The sequence below is a fragment of the Trachinotus anak genome, unplaced genomic scaffold (assembly GCF_046630095.1).
Source record: "Trachinotus anak isolate AG129_WGS33_773 ecotype Australia unplaced genomic scaffold, CSIRO_AGI_Tana_v1 ptg000004l, whole genome shotgun sequence".
Lineage (NCBI taxonomy): Eukaryota > Metazoa > Chordata > Actinopteri > Carangiformes > Carangidae > Trachinotus > Trachinotus anak.
The window spans coordinates 19,105,291-19,124,440 of NW_027273855.1; the positions used below are offsets into that span (position 1 = coordinate 19,105,291).

The 19,150-nt window shown below is 40.9% G+C and overlaps 2 protein-coding genes across 14 annotated transcripts; one reads left to right on the forward strand and one right to left on the reverse strand.

The window, feature by feature from the left end:
* Window positions 1-58: 58 nt before the first annotated feature.
* cnbpa (CCHC-type zinc finger, nucleic acid binding protein a) lies at window positions 59-4,403 on the reverse strand. Of its 6 annotated transcripts, none has more exons than XM_071476695.1 (5): window positions 4,251-4,403; window positions 1,943-2,057; window positions 1,563-1,676; window positions 1,215-1,413; window positions 59-1,045 (listed from the first exon to the last, which is right to left on the reverse strand). In XM_071476695.1, exons 2-5 carry the CDS (start codon window positions 2,052-2,054, stop codon window positions 928-930), a joined length of 543 nt encoding a protein of 180 aa, XP_071332796.1. In that variant the 5' UTR covers window positions 2,055-2,057; window positions 4,251-4,403; the 3' UTR covers window positions 59-927. The 6 variants fall into 6 exon arrangements, with proteins under 6 accessions (XP_071332796.1, XP_071332793.1, XP_071332799.1 ...); XM_071476692.1 differs by having other exon boundaries at window positions 1,937-2,057; XM_071476698.1 differs by having other exon boundaries at window positions 1,611-1,676; window positions 4,251-4,402.
* Window positions 3,545-18,367, forward strand: raf1a (Raf-1 proto-oncogene, serine/threonine kinase a). Of its 8 annotated transcripts, none has more exons than XM_071476682.1 (19): window positions 3,567-3,675; window positions 5,883-5,983; window positions 9,118-9,344; window positions 9,502-9,614; window positions 9,752-9,854; window positions 9,942-10,099; window positions 10,573-10,662; window positions 12,537-12,690; window positions 13,166-13,285; window positions 13,454-13,478; window positions 14,327-14,436; window positions 14,594-14,711; window positions 14,930-15,014; window positions 15,184-15,360; window positions 15,439-15,485; window positions 15,606-15,724; window positions 15,844-15,975; window positions 16,884-17,018; window positions 17,123-18,367. In XM_071476682.1, the coding sequence occupies exons 3-19, from the start codon at window positions 9,144-9,146 to the stop codon at window positions 17,261-17,263; spliced, it is 2,028 nt and encodes a 675-aa protein (XP_071332783.1). In that variant the 5' UTR covers window positions 3,567-3,675; window positions 5,883-5,983; window positions 9,118-9,143; the 3' UTR covers window positions 17,264-18,367. The 8 variants fall into 8 exon arrangements, with proteins under 8 accessions (XP_071332788.1, XP_071332783.1, XP_071332784.1 ...); XM_071476683.1 differs by lacking the exon at window positions 3,567-3,675 and adding an exon at window positions 3,914-3,928; XM_071476687.1 differs by lacking the exon at window positions 13,166-13,285 and having other exon boundaries at window positions 3,545-3,675.
* The last annotated feature ends 783 nt before the right edge of the window (window positions 18,368-19,150 follow it).

Here is a 19,150-nt window from a genome sequence, read left to right on the forward strand (position 1 = left end):
GCATTTTAAAACAAACTTTCAAACTCTATATATTGGAATCAAATCAGACACAAGGTCCTCCCCGTGCTCCTCCAGCTTTATTGATAGTTTAAAATTACATTTCTATTTTCTAGGACTTCAGTTGCACTTTCCTTCCGACTTAAAAACTGAGTACAAGCAAATGGTATTTATACAGTAGTCTAAGTGATATTGTACAAAAATAACATTTTGATTTCTGTGAAAACATTTTTCATTCCCAAATAACTCCTAATTCTGCTGTTCTGACAACTGTTCTTGATGTTAAATTTTGCCAAGGTAAAAAAAAAAAAATTCCAAAGCCATTTTAAAAGGAAAAGTCTACCTTGGACTACCAAGTGATATTTAAATTGTAAACAGATTTCTATAAAAGAATGTTTCTTTTAATACCTCCAAAATTTTTTATATCTTAGCAATATAACATGTAGTTAGTTATCGCCCTCATTGCTGCTTGTAGGGCTGAAATGCATCATGTTATGAACTGTTTCCATGTCATACTCTCTTGGCCAACTCAGATCCCACTAAAACAAACCAAAATAACCATACATGGAAGTTCGGTTTCTATTTACTCCCTTCTTCTATCTCATTTTACTGAGACTCACTTCCACAAGCTCAGAGGTCCTATAGATTCCCATGTGTTTAGTCCCATTTATTCATCTCTGATCACCAGTGGCTTGGAAAGGGGGGTTCTTTAACAAAGCATTATACATAACACCGCTACCAAACTAAAACATTTTTGTATTGAATGCAGAAAGATATTTTTTTCACCCCTTTCATTGTATTACATGTCGAGAGGCTCACTGGCCTGGGACTAGCCTCTGTTAGCCAACCTTTGGCCAGTGAAGAGGATTCAGAGAAAATAATACAACCAACCATCAATCTGAAAAAAGGAGGGGCAACAGAGGGCACTGATTATGCGGTGGCTTCAATGGTGCACTCTTTTGCCAGGTGGCCTGCCTTTCCGCAGTTGTAGCAGTTAGTCTCGCTGGCTTTACTGCAGTGCACAGCAACGTGACCAATCTCGCCACACCTAGGGGAGACACAAGATTAAGATTCAATTACTCACAAGTTTAATATGCAACACAATAAACCTATAAGATTGTGAACAACTGTCTAAAATAATTTTGTGCAGAATGTCTGACATTTGCAAAAACTACAGCCATGAGGTGCCAACGCAGGACTTACAAGTCAACACTCACCTGTAACATTTCACCTTATCGCAAAGTTTCTGGATGTGGCCAAACCCACCGCAGGAGTAGCACTTCTGCTCGTTGGCATGGTCACAGTCACGGGCCATGTGACCAGCTTTGCCGCAGGTGTAGCAGAGCTGCTCCCTCTCCTTTTTGGGCTCCTTGCAGTCCCGGGAAATGTGGCCACTCCTGTGGCAGTTGTAGCACGCTGTAAAGGAAAAACATTTGGTGAAAAATGTTTCACAGTTAAAACACTGAATATTAATGCTGGTGTACAATTATGACGACCCGAGTACAACTGAAATGTAAATGTTGATGTAATTACTTCTGTAATTGTGTTGAAATTAAATACTTTACATGAACTACGTAGAAATGAACTAGAAGAAACAGAATTGGAATGCGCACCATCCTCGGTTTGGTCACAGTCCCTGGCCATGTGTCCTTGGTCTCCACAACGATAGCAGAACAGCTCTGTAACGACAAAGACAGATTGGTGTGAAAAGATGAGAAGACTACAAGGATTTCATCTATGGCTTTAACTCCCAAAGTGTTCATCTTCAAAATTAATATGCTCCATCAGGAGTGCCGTGCTGAGACCCACCTACAATCCCAAAACTACAGCTACAAGGGAATAACGCATGTAAAGTGCAGTTAATAATAGTACACCGTGCAGCCTGGGCATTTTGTAATAATTATCTTGTACTGGGTGCAGCCTGGATAGTATATAGTACCCTTGCCTCGTCCCCGACCCCTTCCACGTCCACGTGCACCACTGGCATTAGGGCAATGCTTGATCCAATGCCCAGAGCGGCCACATCCAAAGCACTCACTGTTGCTGCTCATCTCCATTACCTAGACAAAAACACAACACATATCAGTAAACAGAATTCAGTTTCAAATGAAATCTCTCCATGCTCTAACGAACACATTGTGTACACTGGACACAGTTCAGCTGTGCTTTTCAGCTGCCCATCTTTACCAGGATTTCAAACCAAACACACAAAGGAGGTCAATTCTTTCCAATGAGAAATGTGGCTATTAGCTTGGCATGTACCATCTTCATTCCCCAAAAGGTTTTGTGCTGACTTAATTTAGCTTTGACCTTCTGCCAGGCATGAGGTGCGTGCATGAGCATTCTTGCAGACAAAAAGTGATATTTTATTGATGGCTAATTTAACTGCTTGATCACACCTGTCACAAGCAATTTGAAGAGGGATACCTATTTATGTTGTTTTCCATGTTATACATTCTGGTTCAAATGAAGCTTAGCAAGCGGCCTCTCAAACAATTAAGCTGCTTAGTATGACATTAAAACCTAAAACATTAACATAGCACATTAGTCTTGTCATTGGCGGCTAAATCTGTTTAGACTACTTACACACTTGTTGAGATAATGTGCTTTGGCTCCACCAGACACACATTACACTATTTGTCATATTTGGTGTCAAAGCCTGTTGATGGACTAATCTGGCACTGCAAGGGATGCAGCTGTTTACACCAGTGCTCACGGGTGAGTGAACAACTGATGCACTGATGATGTGGGGTTTTTATGGTGCAGCCAGTGTACACAATGTGTCATGACTACTTTGTCATCAAGAAAAGATTTGATCTCGAATAGAATCAAATAACCACGTCTGCGCAGGGCTATCAATTTGTTTTATGTATCTTTAAGAAAAAAATATTCTGTTAATGATTTTAACAGTGTTTCATGACTGAATCAAATTACAATGCACAACTCACATCAGAACTGCAGGAGTCAGTCTAGCATAATGACTACCAAGGGGATCTAATCTACAATCAAACAGAGGGGTAAATTTGCAGCTGTGGAGTCTATCATAATCGCCCATCTGACTACAACTATCTACTACACTAACTTACACGAATTCCTCAATGGAATCATGTTGTGATCGCCATAGGCCAAACTTCAGTTTGCTGACTGCTGCTAAAGACATCAAGTCAGGAAGAATGTGAGTTAATGAGTAATCAAGGTCCTCGTAATTAATGCCCAAAAGACGACGTGGGATGAAAACATGAGGCAGCTAGATTTAAATCATTTAAGTACAAATAGCTAACTTGTTGCTTATGCCTCTTTTAATCATCATCATCATCATCATCATCATCATCATCCTCCTCCTAATACATGCCGGGCCTGAAAATGCAGCGTACATAATTGTATTTAACTAACTACTTGCTGAAATAATGTTTCTGCAGCGGCCACATGAGAGCTCGTCTCCACCGCAGTATTTCACCGAGAACCATCGGCAGCTGAACTCGGCCGATCTCCTATAACTCAGTTCAATATAACGCTACACGCTGCTACAGAAAGCACGCCGTGGATTGTATGCTAACTTGGAAAGCTAACTCCAGAGGGCAGTCACATCGCGTCGTGTTGTGTTGTGTTGATTTACCGTCCGCTAAAACAGCGAGCCCGAAGTCTAACCGAGATCAAGATAATCCGACTCGTTTTAAGGTAACGTAAATAAACCAGACAAACGGGATTCCGACCTTTTTTTTGTTTGTTTGTTTGCGCTTGCAGAGCAGAATCAAATGCCAAAGGTTGAAGCTACGCTAGCGTTGGCCTAGTCACGTTGATCTAACTGCGTGCTCGCGAGACAGTGTTGCTGCTGGCTAGCAGATGCTAACACATGCTAGCACATCACCTCCCGACCACGACCAAGAAGCACGGTTCAGTCGACGATCAATCTCCCTTCTCCATTAAGAAAGTGAGGATTCAACGCTTATTCGGATAAAGGTTCACCGTAGACGCTTCCCGACGGGTATTCGCGCGAATATACCATAAAAACAAAATTTCCCGCGCAGGGCGCAACACACCAAAGTCGTTGTGACGAGCTAACGTTAGCAGGCCCGGACTGGGAACCCGATGCTCCGTTAGAGACCGAACCAAACCTGCGACTTTTCACAAAAGAAAACCCACCAAACGTCCGGTTTTCCGCTGTAATCAATTTTGATGCGCCATGGTTTCAAAGTTAACAAATACACAATATCTACTGACGAAATAAATTTCAGTGCCGTTTTATTGCTTACCTTGCTGGCTACCTAGCTATGTCAGTGTTTACGCCTCCTTCTTTGCGCTACATGCGGTGTGAGCAGGAGTTCCTGAATTGTCATTCAGTAAAAACCTGCACAGTCATTGGTCACATACTTTGCAAACTGCCAATCAGACAAGAGACTGTCTGGACACCGCCTCTATGAATCAGCCAATCATAGTTATGGAATTACCCTTTTTTCCCCCCCTAAATCGACTAACGTTATTTCAGCAACGTGCTATTAAACAGGGAAAACATCTTAAAATTGCAAACATTAGGTAATGTTATTGCCTCATTAATACCATTATACTTACATTACAAATACTAGTATTTACTACTACTACAAAAACTAAACATTAGACAGTATTATTAATAATAATTCATACAATACTTTACAAAAAGATAATGGATAGCCTGTATAAGAGCTACAAGGTAACGTAAATAAAATGCTATTGCTCATATTTTATCAGGAAATATAGAATGTTTTCATGTCATCATTGTAGTTAGCTAGCCTCAATCTATCAATGGAAACCTCTTGAGCTACAGTAAATCTAAAGGTTTAGGTTTTTAGGAGCAATATGATGTGTGTGGTGACCTCTCTGATTTCTCCAATAACCACATTCAGCCAGTTGAACTTAATTAATTTTAATTCATTTGATTAATAGTAGTACCTAGGACATGTTAGAAGCATCAGTGATAATAATGGGAACAGAAAGATGAAAACTATATCAATAAAATATATATTTAAAACAATGTGGAATAATTATCATGCATTTTGCAATTCTTAAACACACCTTAAGTGACAATTTGTAAGCTATGCACTTTGTTTGTGAGCACACCTAAGCTAAACTGATAAAACAAACCTGCAGAAATGCTTCTGCAAACTTTAAGTTAAATTCTGAAAATCACTGAAAGAATCTGGAATTGGAATCAGAGTGTAAAGTCTGCTCAAAACAATCAAATGGTGGTGTTTGTGTTTCAAAATGATGATTTCCTACACATGTTATTGTGTAAATCTGCATCATATTTTGATTACAAGAGAACTGATAGAGGAAACAATATGGGAGCTGCAAGCATTTCAGCTAACTGGCCTGAGTGCTCAGTCAGATCAATAAGTGGGGAAGAAGCATTCCTCTCAGTCTTAAGGTGGCTTTGGTTGTAAAGCTCTGAGATAGAGATTTCTATGTCCTATGGTTTCCATTTTGCATCTAACAACCTTTAACAGAAGGCAGTGAAAAATATAACAATGTGTGGTGCATGATTTTGAATCAATTATGAGATCTCTCATCATATAATCCTGAACTGACTGAAATACAGTGGTTCTGTTGCATGTGGGGTGGAGTACCTTAAAACGCTCCACAATGACAAAGCCCTGCCCTCATCTTCACAGAAACAGTATTTGGTATTTCTGTCATTTGTTAGATGGGATATCTCATAGAAAATGCCATTTTCAGAAAAGCAGACTTGATTGTAAAGTTCCACTGGTAGAGTGAATGCACAGTTTTCTGTTAAATAGGGATAGAACATGGGTTTATGTACCAGATTTGTGCTGCTTCTTTATGGAAACAATGTGTGCTGAATCCATCAAGACATATTGACCGGGGTGTTTATGAAGCTGTTTTATTCTCAGATGGTGTCAACTCCAGCTTGTTGAGAGGACCTATGAGCCATCTGTGATTAGGGGACCTCAGGGGACCCAGACTGGGATCCTACAGAGATGGTGAACACATGGTGAGTGTAAGAGGCTACGGTTTTACAACGGCACTGTTTCAGGGCCAATTCAGAAAACAAGAAGATTATGTTTAAGCCTGTTTTGACGTTTGGAAACATTTCAAATCCATGTAAATTTAAGAATAATCCAATTCTGTCAGTTTAAAAAAAAATCTTCATTTTATATGAAACCTTTTTTTTCCAGACTGAAGCCTACATGTTATAGCCTACCTCAAGTTTAATCTCCATTCTCTTGTTGACCAGATGTGTAAAATGTAACATTACTATCATGAATACCGGGAAAGCTCCAAAATGAATCAAAGGTGTTGCACTGTCCCACTGTCTCCAGATGATGGTGCACTTGGTTTTTCCAGGGTAACTCCTTTACTCCAAACCGGTAGTGGGCCTATTTTTTTTTTTTTTTTTTTTTTTTCTTTTCAAAAGATACTGTTGAAATGAAATACAAATGCGCATTCAAAGTAAATTAATGTTTCATACGCATCAGCCTTAAAAGAAAAGAAAGAGCTCCTCGGGTCTGCAGTCTCAAAATAGACAGAGGTTACAGAAACAGACCTTAAATGTCATATATATGGGAAATGTCATCACATATTAAGAGCCTAACGTTGAAAATAAATGTACTGTAGATTTTTTTTTTTTTTTCTTTTTCATGAGCAAAAACAACAGTAACACCGAAGTGGGAGGGCTTAAGTTTGTGCTATAGTTGCGCAGTGTGAGTGATGCTTGCAACTCTTGTTATGACTGCAAGGTCCTGTTTCAATCACTGGCGTCAGACGGACGCACGCCACCAACTCAAACCTTTTCACCTTCTCTCCCGAACAAAGTAAACATTGATTTGAAAAGCGAGGCGCTGCCGAGCGATTTACGGGAGTTTTAATTTGAAAGTGCTCCACGGGGCTTAAAGAATATCCCTCGTCGTGTCACTTTGAGGGTCCGACGGATTTTTTCCTATTTACCGCGACTGGGAGATAAAAACTTTTCCTCTATTATTTTAGGTGGCCCGTAAAAGAGACCCGCCTATGACCTCGACGTCTCACGGTGTTACTACATTTGCCGGATACAAGTTTGTTTGATACGGTTTCAGGGTTTTTACCAACCTCGACTTTTTCCTCTTTTCTTTGAATGCGTTGCAAATATGATGATGTCACCGACGCCACTTTTTCCTGAAGTTATGGCGGAGCACAACTTTTCTAACTTCTCTTGGTAAGCATATATAGGCTACAGGCTCTTAGCATCGCTACTCTTTGAATCATGTCTGAAATGCTAACTACAACTGATAAACCGCTTCTTCTTGAGAAAAACGAGCAAGAAAATGTAACGTTTGGTCCAGTGAAATTTGAATGGAAGTTGAATAGTGCTTTGCATTGAAGTTTAACGATATAGTTGGCTTCTGAGGGCCTACAGGCGATTTCACAGTTATATCTGGGTTTACCAGGCCCAAATAAAACACACGTAGTTAGTAGTAGCTTCTGTAGTTGTGCAAATTGTGCACACGTTTCAGTTGTAGTCCTGTCGTGTTGTCATTTTAGCAAGAAGCTTGATTTACTTGCGAAGGCGTTGAGCCAGTCCGGTGAGCCTCTCAACCTAACTCTGCCAAAATATGCTAACCTGCTGACATTGATCTCACCTACATTTCTGACTTTGAATGCTTAAGTCACAGGAACCTTTCTGTGGATGCAGCATTCGTTGTGGGTTTGCAAAGCCCACCGTGTTATGTAGACTGACCACTTATGTAGAGCAGATCTAAGCAGATGAGGTCTAATTATTCTGGACTTCACATTCTTTGTGTTGATACCCTTTTCTGGATGGATCGCAGCTCTTGTTTTGAACACAATTCCTGCAGCATGGTGAGAAGGGTGGAAGACCCACAGTCCTCCCAAGTTCCTGCTTTCTGCTTTTCTGTACTAGTGACATACCGGTATGTCTGCCGTGACAGCTAACCACTAACTGCAGTAATCATCAGTGTTAGCAGCTCTTTGTATAAGACACAAGAGATAATTAAAGAGTTTTGCAGGGTGAGAGTACACACACTGAAAATGAAGACCAAGAATTAGAGAAACTTCTCTCTGTATGTGTGTGTGTGTGTATATATATATATATAGCCGTACTGTTTGTATTGAAAACAAAGCAGAAGAGGGAAAGTACAACTTGAGTTGTAACGACTGAAGTGTTTTTCTTCAGGTCACTGCCTAACTAACAAATGTCAAATGTTCTCTCAAGCAGATCATTATTTTTAAAAAGTAATTCTTTATCTTTATTTCCTTAGACCTTATTTGTGAACTTTGTGATCCTCTACCGTATGTAGAGGTGAGTTTTAGTGTCTGACTGTGCAGAGGAAAGAGTCTGCTGAAAGCATATACTGTAAATAACACGGCTGACCTCTGTGTTGGCCTGAGCTTCTCTTTGTCTGAGTGGATTAGTTTGTCTACATTGCTCTGCTGTTGCCTCTCAAATGGAAAAGAAAGATGCCACTTTAATGTCAAAAACTGTCGCAAGTGGTATTCTGGAAACAACTAGATTGAAGCACATGAGACCACTAAATGGGTGAGAATATACATGTGATTTTGTATGGAAATGGCCCTAATCACACCATCATCCAAGAGGGTTGTAGTTGGTGAGATTATGTTTGGAGATTACATCCAATAAATCCTCAATTCCTTCAACCAATTCTGTCTTTGTTTTCCTGCTTTTTTCCCTGCTGTGAAAACTTGACACTATTAGAATCTGTTGTAACTGACATGAATGTGAAAAGGTTTTGAAGCTACTTTTCAAAACTTCAGAGCATAGTGTTTGATATTCCAGAGACAGTTTCCAGAGAATCCATTTAAATGCTTACATACCCGCGAAAAGATTAATGGTGGAGTGCACTTCTACACTTTTGTAATGTTGAAAAAGATTTACATTCTAATTCAATTACACTTTGATGCAGACCACCAACATCTTTACACAGAACAAAGAGAGCTGATGTAATATTAATTAAGAAGTCAATTGGTGATGTGTGCCTTCAAACATTCTGAGCACTAATACTGTTTGTGTGTGTGTGTGTGTGTGTGTGTGTGTGTGTGTGTGTGTGTGTGTGTGTGTGTGTGTGTGTGTGTGTGTGTTTCACTTTTCTTTTTTTTTTTTTTTTTTTCTAGACCATTGAGAGCACTTGGCTTTACTAATGGAGCACCTCCAGGGAGCGTGGAAGACCCTGAGCAACGGCTTCGGAATGAAGGACTCTGCATTTGAGGGCCCGTGCCTTTCACCAACCATGGTGCAGGGCTTTCCCTGCCAGCGTCGCTCCTCAGATGACAGCAAGATGCCCGACTCCAAGACTAGCAGCACTATCCGAGTCTACCTCCCTAACCAGCAACGCACTGTGGTGAGTTGATTTCCACCGTAGGTAGGTAGATTTTCAGACTTCCAACAAGGCCTCAGAAATGCTGGATTGGCACACAGTTGTCTAAAGGAAGCTGCTAACATCCTGGCAGATAATGTTTATTTATTATTTATTTGTTTATTTATTTTTTGTTCCTCAGGTAAACGTGCGACCAGGTATGACTCTGCACAATTGCCTGATTAAAGCATTAAAGGTGCGAGGTCTGCAGCCTCAGTGCTGTGCTGTGTTCAGGCTGCATCCAGGACAGAGGAGGTGAGCACTGTACTGTCATGGCTTTGAAACCAGGGAAATAAGATCAGAGTTTGTACAGATCACATTCTTACTTGCTTCAGTTATTTTGTCTCCTTTGATATCCCTTCATGGAGATCTTTTATCTGTTTTTGTAACAGTAAAAAATTACGGATGGATTGGAATACTGACTCCACCTCTCTGATCGGGGAAGAGCTGCTGGTGGAGGTTTTAGATCATGTTCCTTTGACCACACATAATTTTGTGAGTACCTGAAGCATTTTCACTATCCTCAACACTCTGTGTCACTGTTATAGAAATAAATTTCATTTTTTTTCCTGTCATTTTTAGGTTCGGAAAACATATCTGAAGCTGGCATTCTGTGATATTTGCCAGAAGTTTCTTTTGAATGGTTTCCGTTGCCAAACATGCGGCTACAAATTCCATGAGCATTGTAGCACCAAAGTGCCCACGATGTGCGTGGACTGGAGCAATATCAGACAACTCCTGTAAGTGTCTTAAGGTTGAAATGAAACCATAATGTAAAAGGGCCATTGGTAACTTGATAGTGCTTTATGAACATTACATCAAGAATAACTTATTATAGGAATATAACTGACAGACAGTTGAATCAAATTTTAAGTTAATTAAATCTGAGATAAGATTTATAGTTCATCAGAAATGAAAAAGCGAAAGCAAATTTTGAGATATAACAGGCCTCCTGGTTAGGTCTTAGCTGGTACATATCTGGCTTTCAATACTTGCACTAAGAATAGGGGCTTGTTGGTGTTATTTTGCATGCAGGCTGTAGAACTGTAGTCACTTACAGATCCATATCATTACCAGTGAAGAGAGAAACCCTTTTATATGACAACCACTGCAGTCTTTAGCAGCCAGCTTATTTGATTAAGCAGTCACACACTCAGACACACTATATACTATGAGCTATTCTCTTTCTCTCTCTATTTCTTCCTGTTTTCAGGCTGTGTCCAACACCTGGTGAGAGCGGTGCCCCGTCACTGCCACCGCTGACGTCTCGGCGAATGAGAGAATCCTTAACACGGTTTCCAAGGTGTGTTTTTATCTGTGATCTGTAGATGCATACTGTAGATATACATGATGTCCTCAAGAGGAAAGTTTCTCCCACACTCAGATATAGATGATACATACATGGACAAATAAGACAATATTGTGACAACGTAGCATACACATTTCAGAAAATGTAAATCACACGAACCACTGTTGGGTATTTGGGCCTAATGATCGCTGTGCTCCTTGGAACAATGACCCCTGGCAAAAGCAGGAAGTACAAGAAAATATTTAAATTTAATTGTTCCTTTTTTTAAGTCTTTAGTTTTTTAGAACAGAGGTGTTGGATGAGTATATTGTGCACAGGGTTAGAGATTTAGAGGTTTAGATAGCCACAACCTTTGTCATTTTCTGTTATTTGTCATACATGACTGCAACACAGTTACATTCATGTTTACTCATTTGGCAGACGCTTTTATCCAAAGCAACTTACAAGTGAGGGACCACACTCAAGTTTCAGTAAAGTAGGAGACGTTGGAGTAATCACTAAGTACTAAATCTGTTCAATAAGACAAAGTACTAGGAAATCTGGTAAATAAGTGCGCAGTTATTGCAACTCAGGCATGTTAGGGTGTTAGAGGTCTTAGGAGAGAAGGTGTTCTTGGAAGAGATGAGTATAAAAGATTCTTGAAGCTAGAGAGGGACGCCTCTACTCTGATAGCATTTAGTAGCTTGTTCCACCATCGGAGAACCACAAACAGGAACAGCCTGAACTGAGGTTGCCTTGTAAGTAAAGATGGCAAAGCCAGACAAGTCCATGGAGCAACGTTTGGGCTTAGAAAGGAGAATGAGCCTGTATGATTGATTTGAGTTATGTTCTCATTTCTAAAGTGCCTTATTCTTAATTGAATTAAATCCTGTTTTTAATGACGTTCTTAGCTTTATGGGGGCTTACCAGTCCAAGGGCTGATGTAACGAGAGGTGTGAAAAGAGCCTGTTGTTTCAGGAGTACTTAAAATGGTTAAAAAGCACTCTGAGCTGCCAAAGTTTCAAGTTGTTCCACGCGGAGCAATCTCAGATACTCTTTTGAAACATAGTTTTGTGTTGCCAAAAGGGGGATTGTTCTGAAGGAGTACACTCCGTGGTCATAAGCGTGATGTAATATGATCTCTGTTTACATACCTCATTCAGCTGGAGTTCCACTGTTCCCATTTTAACCAGCAGCTACAGCACAGTGCAGGTACTAGTCCACTGAAAGGAGGTGTACCAAGGCCTTTGACAAAATTCAGAGCTGAAAGTTGTATTTACAGGCACAGGCACAGTTCTTGGCCATGTAATTTTCGATATTTTAACTTGTTAAAATTAAATCTTGTGCTTGTACAAGTGAGCATCTTAAGTGAGACCAATATTTGGATTGTTTGGAGATTAACATATTTGGCTGGTGAGCTTTGTACTCTTCAGCTGAGCCAAAACTGATCTTGGCATATATCAAGGGCAAAATACTTCTGCTATGTCAAGTTTGCCAAAAATGGGGTAAGGGGAAGGCCATAATAAAATTAACCAATAACTACTTCCTCTTAGTGCTAGTTTTCAGTTTTCAGTTTTGTTTTTTTTACCATATAATATGCTTCTAATTAATTTTGCATGTGTGGTAACAGTTTGTTGATGGCACAACGTAAACAGAGTATTCTTGAATGGGGAAAGTGAGAGAAAATGACAGAAATGAAACCAGAAAGCCCCTGCACCAACCACCACCACCACACCCTCGTGGCCCAATTTTAAAGAAGTTCCAGAATTCAGCATCTGTTTTTCTGTTAAGTGTCAGTGGATCATGCCATTTTAAAGCAGTGATACAAGCTCTAAGCAAACAATAGCTGCTCAATCTTAATAACTTGATCCTTGTTCACCTTGTTACAGCTCAGCCCACCGATATTCCACCCCTCATGCCTTCAACTACACCACGCCCTACCCACCCACAGGTGGCGGTCTCTCCCAGAGGCAGCGCTCCACTTCCACGCCCAATGTCCACATGGTTAGCACTACCCTGCCTGTAGACAGCAGCATGATTGAGGTAACTACACACCACATGGGCCCCTTGGGTACTCCTGTAGGTTCAGGCAGCCACTCCTAAAATATCTCCTGCCTGAGAGTGATCTTACCCTCCTACGTACATCTCAGGCATTCCAACTATCCTCGCCTTGCTCTTTTCTATCTCTTATCTAACTCTGAGTTAAGTAATCCACCTGGACAGGGTTCAGTTTGTTTTGTGTAATTCCCCTGATAGCATCTTATTTTAGCCATTTTAAAATGTGTGACACTTGACTTCCCCCTGTTCAGTTCTAGTTTCTGCTTTTTCATTGCCAGTGTTCTTGCATAATCAGCTCACTAGTATTGCATGCTTTATAGAATATTTCCTATATGTTCTGTCCAGGTAGAAACCTGAGCATCACTCACTCTTGTCATTTTTCCTTCCTCACTTTACTTTACTGTGCCCCTTTCCCTCCTGTCCTCACTGGCCTGTTGTATTGTACCCTGCTGGGGAGTAGCTAGACTGCCTGAATACCTCCCCCAGCTCCTGGTGCCATAGATTCTGGCTGAAGAGGAAAGTAGGTATTGTGCACTTCTCCCAGTCTTTTGTTGAGGCCTCACCTGAGAATCCAGAAAAGGTTAGAAAGCAGAGTGTCTGTGTGCAGTCTGAATGGCATACATTGCAAACAGGCTATCTGCATTCACTTCTTAGTGTTAAAGTCAAACCATGAGTGACAGCACAGTGTGTGGTTTTTAGTGTTTGAACCAGCTGACAGAACTTTATTTGTGTCTTTTTGTCTCTCTAGGATGCAATGCGTGATCATGACTCGGGTAAGTGCTCGCTCTGCATTTCGTCATCTTCATGTCATGCACTTTGTGCTACATCACACCTCCCTCTCGGAGCCTCAACACAAATCTCCCCCTTGGAATCGCTTTAAAACACAGTGGTGTTCAAATTCAAACTTTGTCTTTATGAATTTACATTATAGCTACTCCCACCCACAACCACCACCACCAAAATGGGCATTTCTCATCACAACATTTGACACTGAGGTCTACCCACTACATTTAATAGTCATTAAAACATAGTTAAGCAGTAGAGAGTAATAATGTGAGATTAATCTAGATGTGATAGGCCATTGAACAAGAAAAAAAGGTTCTACAGAGACTTTTATCATCAATTTTCATTCATTTTTCCTCTACACTTGTGCATCATCAAATGTGACGTCCCTGTGTGAGATTTGTTTCACTGCTGCCAATCATAGCTCTCTTCTCAGAGGGTGAGACTAAGACAAAGGAAAACTTGAAACAGGAGATTTGGGACTAAGTCAAATTCTTCACTGTTCAACATATAGTCCATTACATACATGTGGTTATTTTCTTCTTATTATTATTATTTTTTTTTTTTTCGTAGAGCCTACCTGAATGTATAGCATGAATTATTATATCCCACTTATTTGCATCCTAAAAAGTAGTGTACAATTGATGGTCACTAACTGAGCACTAACTGCCATTATGCAAATTTGGGTGGCCTGGGTAATGTCTGAAATCGTTATTTTGATTTTGCCCTCTGACACAGGATATAGTCCTCTGTATATAATTCCCTGTACAGTGTGTAGTAAATGATTTTGGACACAAAGTCACCCATCCTGAATCCCCTTCTCTTTGTTTTACTGAAGCCGGGAGCTCCCCCAATCAGAGCCCTACAGGCTGGTCCCAGTCCAAAGCGCCTGCACCTGCCCAGCGAGAGAGGGCCCCATCCTTCAACACGCAGGAGAAAAATAAAATTGTAAGTTCTAAGTCTTGCCTGGTATATTGTGTGTAGAGTAAATGCTTTCAGATCAATTTGTGCTATTTACTCTACAGAATGTTGGCTGATGATAGCCACTTATGTTTAATTTGTGTCTCTCACATCAGTTGCACCTTTTTGATTTCTGTTCATACAGAGGCCTCGGGACAAGAGGGACTCTAGTTACTACTGGGAGATTGAAGCCAGCGAGGTGTACCTGCACTCTCGCATCGGTTCAGGCTCCTTTGGAACTGTATACAAAGGGAAATGGCATGGTAGGAATGCCTTTCAGATTGGGCAGGGCACTTTCAGGTGTAACCGCAAACACTTTCACATTCTCAAACTTCACTTAACGCTTCTGAATAAGTTAACAGGCGCATAAAATGGTTGGAAAATGATTAGTGTGCATGTAGCATTGTAGCATTTTCATATGAGCATACAGTAAACTTTTGTGCATCAGGGTTAGTAGCTGAGTGGAGTGCTTTTGTTGCAGGCGATGTAGCAGTGAAGATTTTAAAGGTGACCGACCCCACACCAGAGCAGTTCCAGGCATTCAGGAATGAGGTGGCTGTGTTGAGGTAGGAAATACAGTAAAACATGGCTATAGTGTGTGTTACAGCTCTCTAGCAGAGGGAATTTTCAGCTGTTTTGACAGTTGCAAAGTGTTGAATTCTGTGTGAAACATCTTCATCTTGAACATATATCTTATCTTTGTTTTCTGTGATTTCCTCTTCCCCTTTGTTGCAGGAAAACACGTCACGTTAACATCCTGTTGTTCATGGGCTACATGACGAAGGACAACCTGGCCATTGTGACCCAATGGTGTGAGGGCAGCAGCCTCTACAAGCATATTCACGTCCTGGAGACAAACTTCAAGATGATCCAGCTCATAGACATCGCCAGGCAGACAGCTCAGGGCATGGAGTAAGTCCTGAGTCCTATGACATTTTTCAGTTGAATGAAAAAAAACAATATCTCATCTAATTTCTGTCTCATTTACAGCTATCTGCATGCAAAGAACATCATCCACCGTGACATGAAGTCCAACAGTATCCTTTTTATCAGCTGTTTTAAAGTATGTACTTGTACTGCAGATAAAAGGACTTAATGTACAGAACAATAAGTTTCTTATGTGCATTTTAGCTGTAAATTCCTTGACAGTGGTGTAGACATCTTCTTGCATGAAGGGTTAACAGTGAAAATTGGGGACTTTGGCCTTGCTACAGTGAAGGCCAGGTGGAGTGGTTCACATCAGGTGGAGCAGCCATCTGGATCCATTCTCTGGATGGTCAGTATCACAGCTTTCATTTCAATACAGCAATAAGACAGCCACCTTGGGGGGAAAAAAAACTAGACAATGTCCTCCCTTGCGCTTATGTGTTTTTTTTTTTTCTTTCATGTCCACAGGCTCCTGAGGTTATCCGGATGCAGGACAACAATCCCTACAGCTTCCAGTCTGATGTCTATTCCTATGGAATTGTTCTCTTTGAGCTCATGACAGGAGAGCTCCCATACTCCCAGATTGCAAATAGAGATCAGGTAAAGTTTCATCATTTATACATGTCATACTGTATGTCAGGCAGTTTACTGCTAATGTGGTTCATGCATTGAGAGGCTATAATGAAACTCACCCATTTTGTACTCCACAGACTCTAATTGTTTTATCTTGCAAAATCGATTTGCAAAAAACTTGAGGTTTCCACATTTATGCTGCCTTGCTAGATTTGGTCATGTCTGAAAGAGCTGTACCACCACTATCAGAGTGTGTCTAAGCTCTGATCCTCGCCTGGGTCCCAGTGTCAGGCTGCAAACTCAGGCCAGAAGGTGGTGGAAAGACACTGGGTTGCTGTCTAAAGGGGGTTGTGGAGCTGGCCTAAGGCCCATCATGGAACAGAGGCGGGTGCCCTGGAGCCACTGGCCTAATTTTAGACCCTGTAACACAACCCTGTACGTGTGTGAGAAAAGGGGTGCATGGGTGCGCATATGTGGTCTGTGGTTTTTCGTGCTTTTACAGGCCACAAGACCTGGTCTAGATCGTGTCTGGCTCCTTTTTTGGTTCAGTTTACTGCCTGTATTTGAATCAGGCTATAGTTGCTGTACAAAATGTGCCCATAAGTGCTGTTATGATCCACTGTTGTATTCTAGTCTCCTTGATAATGTAGAATGACTTTGTACTCAGCTGACCTGGCAAGCACATAGAGTACTCCTATCATCCTTTATCTCTGCAGCATCATGCACTCATGCCTTTACAATAGCTCCAGTGTTTTAGATGCCTGTCACCTTAGACTCACTGGCCATATTTATAAAGTATCTCTGAGGTGGACTGCTGATTTAGTATTGATCAGGTCTCTCTGACTATTGCACTGACTTGAGTCAATAGTTCAACTCTAAAATATTTTATACACAATCCTTCAGTCTCATCTGTTCCCTGTGACTCCCCCTCTCAGATTATTTTCATGGTGGGAAGAGGCTATTTGTCCCCAGACCTCAGTAAGCTCTACAAGAACTGCCCCAAAGCCATGAAAAGGCTGGTGGCTGACTGCATCAAGAAGTCCAAGGATGAGAGGCCTCTCTTCCCACAGGTAAACTGCTCCTCTTGGTAATCCAGCTCATGGTTATCAAGAGTGTTTTATTTAACTATTTTTTTTTTTTTCCCCTCATTTATGACTTTTTTTTTTTTTTTTAGATCTTGTCCTCCATCGAGCTTCTCCAGCATGCCCTCCCTAAGATAAACCGCAGTGCCTCAGAACCGTCCCTGCACAGAGCCTCTCACACTGAGGATATCAATGCCTGTACTCTGACCTCCACCAGACTGCCTGTTTTCTAGAGGCTCAGACAGCACTGCCCCTCCTCCTCTTGTTCCACTTCCCCTCCTCTTCCTCTTCGAAATAGTCCAAATGCTCAGTACAACCAAATTCTCTACGTACAGATGCCAATGTAGACCTAAAAATGTATTTGCAATCTTACATAAACCGATGCTAATCATTAAGATATGTAAGGAAAAGAGGAGAGAGGGAAATGCAGAGAGAAGTACATCTGAGATTAACTGTGGAAGGGAGTGAGTGATGACGGATTGCAGTGGGATGTACACATGAAGAGGCTGGCATGATACATGGAGGTGGCGCCTTGCTTATCACTGCACGTATTAAGAAGTATGCAGAGGCTCCACAGTGGCAACGCATTTGGTAAAAGTTGTAAATAAATGCACGCACACCTACCGAAGTCAACGATAAATGGACATTGAAGGAAGCTCAAGACAGACAGATGTGTCTGTCTTGATTTGGGTTCTGTGATGTGAAGCACACCCTTCTATCTGGTCGCGCTGGTTTCTGATGAAGAGGACCTTTAAAGCTTACCTGCCTTAAGAGGAAACAAAGCCTGGACTAAGATCCTGCACAATGTTATTTTCCTCTTGTTATCACAAACAAAGCCGTTGGATGTAGTCCATTTAGTTGCACAGTAGTAGTTGATTTTACATTGTCTTAAATGATAATGGAGTAGATATGGGAAATTGTTGTCTTTTTTTGTTGTTGTTGTTGTCTTTGACATCTTTTTATTGTCTCTGTTTTTTTTTTGGGTCTTTTTCTGGAGGAAGTATAGCCTGTCCGACAGCGAGCATTAAGTGATGATGGAAAACTTTGCACATTTTAGTAAAAGCAATGGTTATGTTCCAACAGTAAACACAATGGTTTCATAGCTCAGAGTAAACTGGTCTGTAGATGCCCACACATTCTCATCAGTCATTTTCTGGGTAGGTGATCATGAGCTGGACATTTGGCGGTTGTCTTAAATATTTAAAATGATTTGGAAACTAATTTGTATTTGTTTATCATGTCTCTTTCAGGAGGTTAAACGTTTTATTGTGAACTTGGTGAGAAAGTTGTCTATTCAATATTTTAATAAAATTAAGTTAAATTTCTTTGCCAGAGAATCTTGTATTGGTCATCATTTTGTTACTTCTTGTTAAAGACGTACAGTGAGTGGTCAATATATGTTGTATGGATAATGTATATCACTTGATTTTCATTTTAAAAGCAGCAAATGTTGCGGGTGAGATGGGCAGCTGACATCAGATTATACTGCCTCTCTTCTTGTTCCCTTACAGTAAAATCCCACACATGTGCAAGACTTTGTGGAAGGGTGTAATGTTTGCTGTAGCAGTGGCAACGTGGTGTAACCTCACAGGGGATCCAGTCCAGACATGCAACCAGGGGATTCCACCATTGGCTGATGCCACAGCGCACTGCACAGCCACTGGCAAGCACAGTGGAACAACAATCATTCAGCAAGGGAGGAACGCAGTGGAAAGAGACAGGACAGTTATATTTTGTTATAGGATAAACATCCAACGTGTAGTTCCTGCTGGGCAGGACCACATGGTTCAATCCCAATTTGCAAATCTATAAACATGGGAATATTTGCTGTGATCTAAATATAAGTGAAGGAATTTGTGTTTTATTTTTTTATCTTTTGTGGCTCTTTCAGTTGTGCTGAAGGCAAAAAAACATGATGGAAGCTTTTTGGAAGTTTTATCTCATTTGAATCACATGTCTCAAAAAGCCCCATCAGAGGGCAAAATAGGCCTGATGTCATCAGAAGTGGAGCAACACAATAAGAGCAAAAGCCATCGGCTGACCGCTAGTCATCTATTTTTACAACACTTTTGCCTTATGTGTTTATCTGTTCTATTTCTGCATTCTGACAAGCCACACAG